Source organism: Eschscholzia californica, unplaced genomic scaffold (assembly GCF_041429995.1).
Source record: "Eschscholzia californica isolate CP2 unplaced genomic scaffold, dmEscCali1.0.p SCAF_1, whole genome shotgun sequence".
Taxonomy (NCBI): domain Eukaryota; kingdom Viridiplantae; phylum Streptophyta; class Magnoliopsida; order Ranunculales; family Papaveraceae; genus Eschscholzia; species Eschscholzia californica.
Genome location: NW_028238198.1, coordinates 49,888,620 through 49,898,704, shown reverse-complemented (window position 1 = coordinate 49,898,704; position 10,085 = coordinate 49,888,620). Strand labels below are relative to the sequence as shown.

Here is a 10,085-nt window from a genome sequence, read left to right as displayed (position 1 = left end):
ATTAATAAATTAAGCAAAAAAATTAATATAATAAGAGTATTATGCATGGGATTGCTCCAAAGTCCAAACTATCTACAAGGACAAGGAAACCCTAGTTATTTTCCTAGTAAAACATTTGAAACATGGAAACTCTTAAAGGGTCTTGAATGGAGTAGAAATTTCTTGATTCATGAATCAAAAAGATCTACCCAACTCCACCATATTAATTCATAAGATATAAGAACATAACCAGAATCTGCTTCAATTGAATTCCTAATTAGAGGAGAGGATTTTGCTTTCACCTTCCTCTGTTTTTATTGAGAAAAAAACAAACATAAATGTATGAATCTCTCTGATTTCTCTAGTTAATAGTTTGCCTAAACTGAAGACATCCCACCACCACCTAAACTCCTCTCTCCATCTATAAAAATGAGTATCAAACCCTCAATTCATCATCAACCTCATTCTTCTTCTTCTTCAGCCTCTGAATTATCAATTATCAAGCTATGGATGGATCAAAACCAGTTCCTGACATCACTGATGTACAGCTTCGATCGTTCCACTGGATGGATCGAAATTTGTTCAAGAAACTGGTGATTGACTTGTGTAGAGATCCAATCCAAAGCATGAACCTAATTTCTTTCTGGCTATGGTTAGAAGAATTGGGTTACTCAAACTTTGTTTATAAAGTATTGAGTCAGAGTGATTATATGATTATCAACTCCATTGCTGAAGAGGGTCTCAAGTGTTTAAGCTTCATTTTCTCTCAAACTCCACCACCATCACTAACATCACTTTCTCCTGTCATTGATGAAATCCCAATGACCAAACACTTAGTGAAACCTAATGATATTTCTTTTGAGTTCTTGTTCTTGAACAGAGCTTTTGGGTCTCATAGAATCCCTCAACTTATTGGGAATGAATTACACAGAGCATTTGAAGATATAATTAAAGAATTTTCCATGGAAAATGCATCTATCACAGGTTTTCATCTTAATCCAATCCAATATGAAATTGGGTCTTCTTCTTCATCTGCTTTTGTTACTGCTGATTCTACTAAAAGCAAATCTACTACCCAAATTATGACTACTCAAACTCCAACCCAAAACGTGGTTCAAACCCAAGTTAAGAAACAGGCTGAAATCCCTCTTGATTTGGTGGAACGCACTTTGATTGTCACATTTTCACAGGAAAATCGGGTTTCTCCAGATGAGTTGAAATCATACTTTACTGGGTAAGTATTTTTAACTTTTAAGTATTTAAGTATAAAAATGACAAAAAAGTGTTATTTGGCCTGAAAATAGGGGCCGACCAAACAGGACGAAAGCTGATGTGACCGGCCCCCATTAGATTGGGCTTTTCTCTCTCCACATGCCAGTACTAATGGGAGCCGGCCACATAACCTATTTTCAGACCAAATAGCATTTGTGGAAAATGATAGTCGGGCGAAATCTGGGCCGACCCATAACGAATTTATGAACAGTAAGGATCTTTACCATCTTGTACTGAGATGTTGATCCCAAGTAATTTTTGTTGGATCTGTTTTTGCTCATCTGGATTTGGTTTCTCAGTTCAATTGGTAGTTTTAATTCCAAAAATCGTATCCTGTAAATCTTTTCTTACATAGACAACACATGTGTGGGTACGGCTGACATATAGATTTTCTATGGATCTATTTGATTTTGTTCTTATGATTCTTGCCCAAGTCGGATGATGAAAAGTTATGATGTGGGTGTTCTTCGTGAATTTGATCCATATGAATTCACCTATCCCAATAGCAAAGATACTTGAATAATCTTGTATTAATAGCTATTATGCGCAAAAAGAACGGGTTACAATTATTATAGAAAACCCGCATGGCCAAACTATTATTGCTACAAGTAAAATACTTTTTAGGAAAAGAAAAATTGCGGCGCTCGCTTAGGGTAGCCTTCAAATTTACTTTCTAGTAGGAATGATATTCATTTAGGGTTTAACAAATATTATCACTTTCAAATGTTCAGGGTTTATGGTTCTAACAGATACTGTTTCTTTTTGATAAAGTTTGTACATTGACAAGTAATTTACTCAATATTCATACAAGACTAATGATATTCGGAATGATTAACAAATTGAACAGGATATATGGAAATTGGGTAGAGAAAATTAAGATGGAGGATATTCCATGTCCAGATGACAAAGAGTCCTATGCTGTGGTGCTGTTTAAATCCAGACTTATCAAGGAATTGTTTTTAGACGGCAACGAAATTATTCAATTCAGAATCGGAGGTCGTGTTCTTTCTGGGCGAGCATTTCCCAAAGAAAACAAATAAGCACTTAAATATATCTCATAAGCACCACAGTTGATGGGATATTTGGTGGAAAAGTGGTGTGAGGTTTATTGTGGCACTTATTTCAGTTGAATATTTGTGGCTTATTGTGGATTCACTTCAGAAATACAATTAAATGAATAAATTGTGTTTGGTTTAAGTATTAGTATTTGTTGTTATGCATTGTTCTTTTATTTAAAGATTATTGTTCCATGACATATAATTAATAGGTGTTTTTAAAATTCCTGCTTTGAACGACAAACAAATAATGGACGGTAGTTGGAGTCGGCAGCTCTCCTAGAGTTCCCTCTTTTAGGGTATCTGGGGAAGAGGATCAAGTTTGGCCCTTGCGACCGGCTTGACACACTATCTCTCTTCAACCTTTTGAGCGAAATGCAATTAAAAGAAGGAAAATCCATAGACCGTCCCCATGAAATTATTTACGTGGTAAACTATCTATCACAAACACAAGAGCTATTGCTTAGTTAAGTAGAGTACATGTCTCTTCACCCATACCTCTTTTATCACTGAGCAGTTATATGCATAGTCGTAAACAGATAACATACGAATGTAATTCAATATTGTTTTTAGTAATAATATGAATATCTTAACTTGAATCATAAAGAAAGATCCACTCGGTCAACTCTGTTCCACTTAATCTCCTTTCATGGCCACATATCTTTCCGGCTAAAGAATGGGAAATCTTTCTCCTATTTGCACGAAGTCGTGTCATCCGAGGAGAGCCATCTCTTTTCCCAACAATTAATGCCTCTGTCATTTGATCCCATAGCGTTCCGTTAGATAAGAACAGATTTGATAAACATTGAAAACTTTCGGAGGAGTGATCTCTATGATCTTGACTTGGTTATGCTTCCTCTCTTTTCTTAACAATACCAAGTCGGACTCTTCTCCTACATATATCGAATTGAACTTGGCGAGGAAAACATTCTTCATGTAAAACCTGCTTAATTTGAATCGGGGAAATCATACGGATTTTATGGAACCATGTGTCATGGCTCGAGTTTACAGTCAATCCTATTTCCCATAAGAGGAGTTGCCCTTATGCCCTAGGCAACACCTGTGCTACGATGGACAGAACAAAGGGTCGCAATCTGACGAGGGTGAGCTAACCCCAAAAACCCGTCCTCTGTTCGAATTGCAGGCTGCAACTAGACTGCATGAAGCCGAAATTAGTAATAATCGTCGGTTACCTATACTACTCGTCTTCCTAAACTTAGACACAAGAAAAGGAATTTTCCACCTTTTCTTGTGACTAAAGAATAATGATTCTTGATTCGCTTTGTCAACGAATACAATCCCTTTTTCAGATTTTTTAGCCGTCATTAGAAAATCAAAATAACTAGTTATAGTAGGCGTGAGGGAGCTAAATGATATACGTTCTGTTTATACAAACGGTTATAAAGAACTTACGTACCCACGCTTTTGAAAGATAAATGTTGGCTTATTAATTAAGTTCAAATAATTTACTTATTAAAGACTATCTAATAGTAGATTTCTTCACTATATGAAGATTATTTTCATTTAATTTTACTGCATTATTATCTTATTCCGACAAAAATTAATCCAGTATTTGTCACATCTAGTTAAGAAAGTACGTAAACATATGTTTACGAACAGAGTTTTTAGTTTTGAACTGTAAGTAGCTATGTATAATTCTATTTAAGAGTTTTTAGTTTTGAACTGTAAGTAGCTATGTAGTTTATGTTTGTTTGCATTGTTCAACATATGTTACATATAACTTCAATTATTATGGAGTATTACTTTTTTATAGATCAATATAGTTTCTTTACTTGCAGGTATATTCTTTTTTGTTATAATATTACTTTTGAAATTATGTTATTTATTTAATGGAGGGTCTCTCATTCTAGAGTCGTTAGTCAGATTACCAGAAGAGGTGGTTTCTACGATTTTTATTTTGTTCTTTTTTTTTTTGAATTTGACTTCGATGTACGATAGTCATTACAATAGTGTAGATACACCAAAGATGGAATAAGCGCGGTAACTACCAGATTGAACAAGAACAAGCCAAAAGCCCAACTAAACTATGACTTAAAGCCCAAATAACTATGGCCTAAAGCCCATCTACATTATTTATGTCATAGTTTAGTTGGGCTTTAGCCCAACTGAATAATTTCATAACGAGGAACGATTTATGTTCCAATAAACCTAACATGTACCCTGGAGAATTCTTTGTTTAAATTGTTTAAAAAGAAAATAATTTTAGGATTTTCTATTATGATAGTGCTTGATAAGACATAATTAGCTTTCATTTTAAGCTATAAAATTTGGAATTATTAATATTAATGAGAAAAGTTATAAAAATTTTGAATCATTAATATTAATGAGAAAATTTTACTTTGACTAAATAAATAAAAATAGAGTGACTTTATTATATGTAGTATATGACAAATATTAGATTGGCCCCATAGTTCAATATGCTTTTAGTTGGGAGTAAATTCCCTAAAGCTTTTAAATTTCCAACAAAAAAAGATAATAAAAACGTAAATGAAACATTCCCTCTAAAGAAGATCACATTGTTTCCTACAGATGAATAATTGTTAATTAAGAAAAATACATTAATTTCAACAAAAAAAAAACAAATTAACGTAAAATAAGATGATTTAGAGATAAAATGTAATTTATTAAGAAAAAGATCATCAACGGAGGATCAGATGATTTATATCATTAAATTTGTTGACATTTAACTCATAATCATATAGATACCCGGTTTTAATATTTGCCACATAATTGGAATAACAAAGAATAAATCTTTTAAAGCTACCTAGCTTTCAAAATGGCAGATTTTGATTGCGTTAAAAATGGCAGATTGATTTAAACAAATTTAATCTAGAATTCTCATCTTTAAGGTTTTATCCTTTTTATCCATAGTGCAGCATGTGCGCTTACTTCATCTATACTTTTTTGGTTGAAAATGATAAGAAACAAGAGCGTGTAAACTTCACAAATGAAAATGTTCATTTCTTTCTATGTAGCAATGAGAGATGTTATATTTTTGAGTTATTGCCTTGTGGGATATTCTTAAGCAAATTTAATTTCAAATAAATTCACTACAAAAACCAAGAGTAGTTTCGATGGCACAAAACTGTCGAAAGTGATAAAATTGTCGGAAAATGTCCTTTCCGACGGTATAATTACAAACGCAAATAAGGGCAAGATGAGAGTAAGAGAGGATGAAATATTGAAGAAGACGTTGGGAGGTGCAAGTGAGAGAGAGAGAGAAAAATAGAGTGAGAATTTAGGACATTCTATTTGGATATAATAAATTATTTATCGAAACAAGTTTCGGTAGAAAATATCTGGAAAGTGTGAAAAAAATTTAGCGTCAGATAAATATTCTCTTTTTAATGGAATGTAATTTCTCACTGTGGAGAAAAGTCTTTTCGACAGAAAAGGAAATCTTTGCCATCGAAATATGTATTTTTTCGACGGAACTTGCAGCTGCCAGTAAGCAGTTCCTCCCAACAATTTAGCCTCACATCGGCGAATGTTTTTCGACGGTTCAGGAGGATTACCGTCGTTATTGCACACTATTTTTGACAGAATTTTAATTTCCGTTGAAAATAATATCCATTAGGAGGCATTCACATATTCCAACACAAATAGTTTGTCACAAAAAATCTGCACTCTTTTGGTGACTGAAAACAACATTAAACATTGGATTATTTAGAACATAAATTCATTGGTGGCATTTGAACCCGTGCTAGCTGTCCAAGGTTTTGTATATTCTATAAGCTTTTTTTTTTTGAAGGAAAACACAAAAAACCAAACCAAATCAGTTACAACTTCAGCTCACACCTCATTCTCTCCATCGAATGCCACATTCGACTGATCCCTTGTTTTCTACCCCACTTGGCTAAAGCGTCAGCTAAAGTATTGATCTTTCTCGGACCGTAGTGAAACTGTATTTGCTCGAAGTTAGTACAGAGGGCTCTGATGTGTTCCATGTGGTATAGAGATTGCCAGTTGATGTTCTTGTTTTTATCCTGAATATGGTTGGTCAAATTTTTATTGTCGCTTTCAATAATGAGACGAGAAATAGTGAGCTCCTTAGCCCATTGGACTGCTTTCAGGATAGCCAAACATTCACATTCCTCCGCCGTCTGACCTTTAATGGTCTCTGCCTTAGCTATAATAAAATCTCCATTCTCATCATGAATAATACAACCGATACCTGCAGGATCCGTGCATTTGCTGAAGGATGCATCGACATTGATTTTGAGGAAGGATTGAGGTGGTGGTAGCCACTTTGGAGAAGTGGCCTTGCTTGTTGGATTCCGTTCGTCGTGGATGCTGGTAGTAAAACATTGAATCTTCCTAATAACCTGCAAGGGCAGAACGTCTTTCTTTCCAAAACATTGGTCACATCTTGCTTTCCAAATAAACCACATAATTTTGGCTAGATACGCCATGGTTGTCTCATCCAGAGAAGACCAAAACATAATCCACTCTAGCACCGAAGCAACGCCGTCTGTTCTAATGTTGAAATGAAACCAAATGGCTCTCGCAAAATTGCAATGTAGTAGAACATGAGTTAAAGTCTCCCGTTCCTCGCAGAACGCACATCGATAGCTGTTTCCGATGTATTTACCGATTTTGTCTTTAACAGGGATACTGTTAGTGCAGCACTTCCAGAGGAAGAGTTTAATTCTAGGAATGGTTCTAATGTTCCAGATAAAAGACCATTCAATAGTATCAGAATCTCGATTGCCGTTACTCAAATACCTGTACATAGATTTAATAGTGAACTTACCCGATTTGGTAAGGGGCCAAATGATGGGTCATGAAAATGTCCCATCAGAGTCGTTTAATTTAGTCGAGTTAGTTCGTTTCGAGTCTTTATTATAATAAAATGGTTGGTTTTCTTGATTAGGTGTCTTTTGGAGAGTTAGGTGTGAAAAACAGTTAAAAACGAGGAAAAGATGCATGAAGAGTATTTTGGTCATTTGGAGTCAAGGAAAATCTGGTAATTTGGCCAAGGTCAGTGCATGGTTGAAAAGTAGAGGTCGAGACGAGTCCGTAGGAGAAAACGGAAGTCAAATTGGAGTCCGGACGAAGGAATAAATCAAAGTCAAAGTTTAGTCAAATGTTGTTGACTAGGTGGGAGACTTTCGGTGGACATTCGGGCACGCGGTATGGAGGAAGAAACGTGGCGCGCTATGGAGGCTGGTGCATCTAAATCCCGTGTTTCCGCTAAGCATCGAAGTGGACCCTATAGGCCTGATCCGGTGGAGCGCGCAGTAACTTGCTTCGGTAGTCCCACTTCAACGTTTTAATCTTGACCGTTCTTCTCCGCGTGTCCCAGATCGACGGTTGCTGAGCGTCCTTCTCAATCTAATGCTTCTGTGTAGCCCGTTGCAACTTAGTTCCGTAGCCCCGATCTCACGTTTTAATCTTAGCCGCTCCCTTCCGCGTTTTTGAGATCGGACGGCTGCTGTGCATCTGGCCCTTTTATTAGTGTTTCCGTGTTACCCGAAGTTGCGTATGATGTTGCTCCCGGACGCGTGTCCATGCCCCGACCATCCAGATCCGGGATTTTGTCATCCGACGGTCACTAGCTGCTGCCGCACGTCATTTTAGCAACCAAAAAGCACTGTAGCCGCGTGTTCTTACACCCTAACGGCCAGATTCTCCCTCCCAATTCATAGCCGACACATGGCACCTTGCTAGCTGCTCGGAAACTTCCCTTTTCACCCATTATTCCAGAAATAACCTCTCTTTTATTCTTTTTTACCATTTAATCCCAACCAAAACCCTAACCCTATATAACACACCTTTCTCCTCCATTAAAATCTAGACTTGCAAACCCTCTCAATCCCTCTTCTCTATATCCTTCTTCTCTATTCCCTTACCTTCTCTTCTCTACTTTTCTTTCTTTAACCTATAATCTATTTTCCCAACCTAATCCATCTTTTCCATTATTTTTTCATCTTTCTCTACTACTACTTCTTCTCTACCACTATTCTTTCTTCCATTAATAGTCTTCTTCTTCTTCCTTCCATATTCTTCTATCATCTTTACCCTCTTCATCTCTTCTTTCCAACTTCTTTCTAGATCTAATTTCTTCCTTCTCTTTCTTTTTCTTATTTGGGTGGCAATAAAATAACTATTACTTGGATTTCTTGGAGTAAAATTCTTGAGCACAAATGGAGCAAATCTTGGATAAAATGGAGATACATGGGAATATGGATTTTGAACATTCTTGGTGATTTCTTTCCATTAATTTCTTAGTATTTTCATTTACTTTATAAATTCAATGAATGTTACTCTAGATTTCATGTATAGTTAACTTAGCAATCTAAGGTTGTGAATGAAACCCATTTTGGATCTTTATAATACTTGTTCTTGATTAATTAAATCCTTTTATGTGCTTTAATGTCTATTGATTGTTTATCTATATGGATTGGATTTTCTTTCCATTACTCATGCCTCATAATTAGATATTTCATACTTTCGTTAAGTTGTTAGATGGAGTATGCTTTTTAGATGATGAATAATAGTTAAGCAATCCGAATCTCTATAAGGTAGATAATTAGAATTAGTAATTATAAAATTGTTTTATCTGGAACATCATCCGGAATCCAAATAGTTCATTATATTGGATCCCGAGTAAATACAAAAGAGATTTAAGTAATTAAGTGCTTGTTTATAAAGTGAAAATTATGCTGTGGATTTTATAACCTTAGATATCTTCTCACATCTTTCTTAGATAGGTTTAGTTAGTTTTATTTATTTTCTTATTTCTTTACAAATCAATCATCAAATTTATGAGTGGAGTGTGTGTGTGTGTGTGTGTGTGTTTTAGTCTAAGTAGTTATTGACATTTTGATTATTGGGTTAAACCCGCATTCAATATCTGAAGTTACCTACCTATCTCTTGGGACGATACTCGATCTTATTTTCAATACTATAACTTGACCCCGTATACTTGCGGGAATAGACCTATTTTAGGCCTATCAAGTTTTTGGCGCCGCTGCCGGGGATAGGTTTAGTAGTTTAGATATCGTTTGCTTGTTTGTTCATTAGTTTAGTGTTAATTTCTTACTTAGACATTTTTGCTTTATTTGTTTTTCTATTTTCTTAAGTTTATTTTTTTAGGTACCATTTCAAGGAAATAGCCAAAAGAGACATAGGAGCGAAGGAAATGAAGGAATCGAGAAGTAAAGCGAAAAGTCGATAGTATCACATTCTATCTCTTCTTTCTTACTTGTGTGTGATTGTTTAGTTCTATAATTGTTATTTCCCATTTTGTGATTATGTGTCACCATCTTTGAATACTGTTAGATCATGGCCCGTTCTTATAACGGTTGGCGATTCGATGTTGATGATGATGAGCTTGTTTCGAGGATTCCCCGCACTAACCGGCCTGATATGACCTTAGGTGAATACCAACGGATGTGTAGGGATGTTTCGATTAGTGAGGGGAATAGACCATTTGCGCATGACAGATCTCGTATGACCCTAGGAGAATACCGACGGATGTGTAGAGATGGTCGAATTAGTGATGGATATGGTCTGACACTAAATATGTATGAGAGACCTTATAGTCCACATTATTCTGAGTCCAATGATTTTAGAGGCAGGTATGATCCTAGTATATACGGTGGGAGTTATTATCAAGAGTCTTCATTTAATTACACTTGTGAGCCTTATCACGAAGAGACTCTTGAAGATAGATCTCAATTAGAGTCTGTGAGTCGTCTGACTGAAATGATGTTACAACATGAAGAGACACAAGATCTATTTCAACAGACGCAG

At 35.6% G+C, this 10,085-nt stretch overlaps 2 protein-coding genes across 2 annotated transcripts; one reads left to right on the top strand and one right to left on the bottom strand.

The window, feature by feature from the left end:
* The first annotated feature begins 485 nt into the window (after positions 1–485).
* On the top strand, positions 486–1,217 carry LOC147567387 (uncharacterized). The gene has a single exon (XM_086657412.1). The coding sequence runs from the start codon at positions 486–488 to the stop codon at positions 1,215–1,217; it is 732 nt and encodes a 243-aa protein (XP_086513538.1).
* A 4,889-nt stretch (positions 1,218–6,106) lies between these two features.
* LOC147567386 (uncharacterized) lies at positions 6,107–6,739 on the bottom strand. The gene has a single exon (XM_086657411.1). It carries the CDS (start codon positions 6,737–6,739, stop codon positions 6,107–6,109), a length of 633 nt encoding a protein of 210 aa, XP_086513537.1.
* Positions 6,740–10,085: the final 3,346 nt, after the last annotated feature.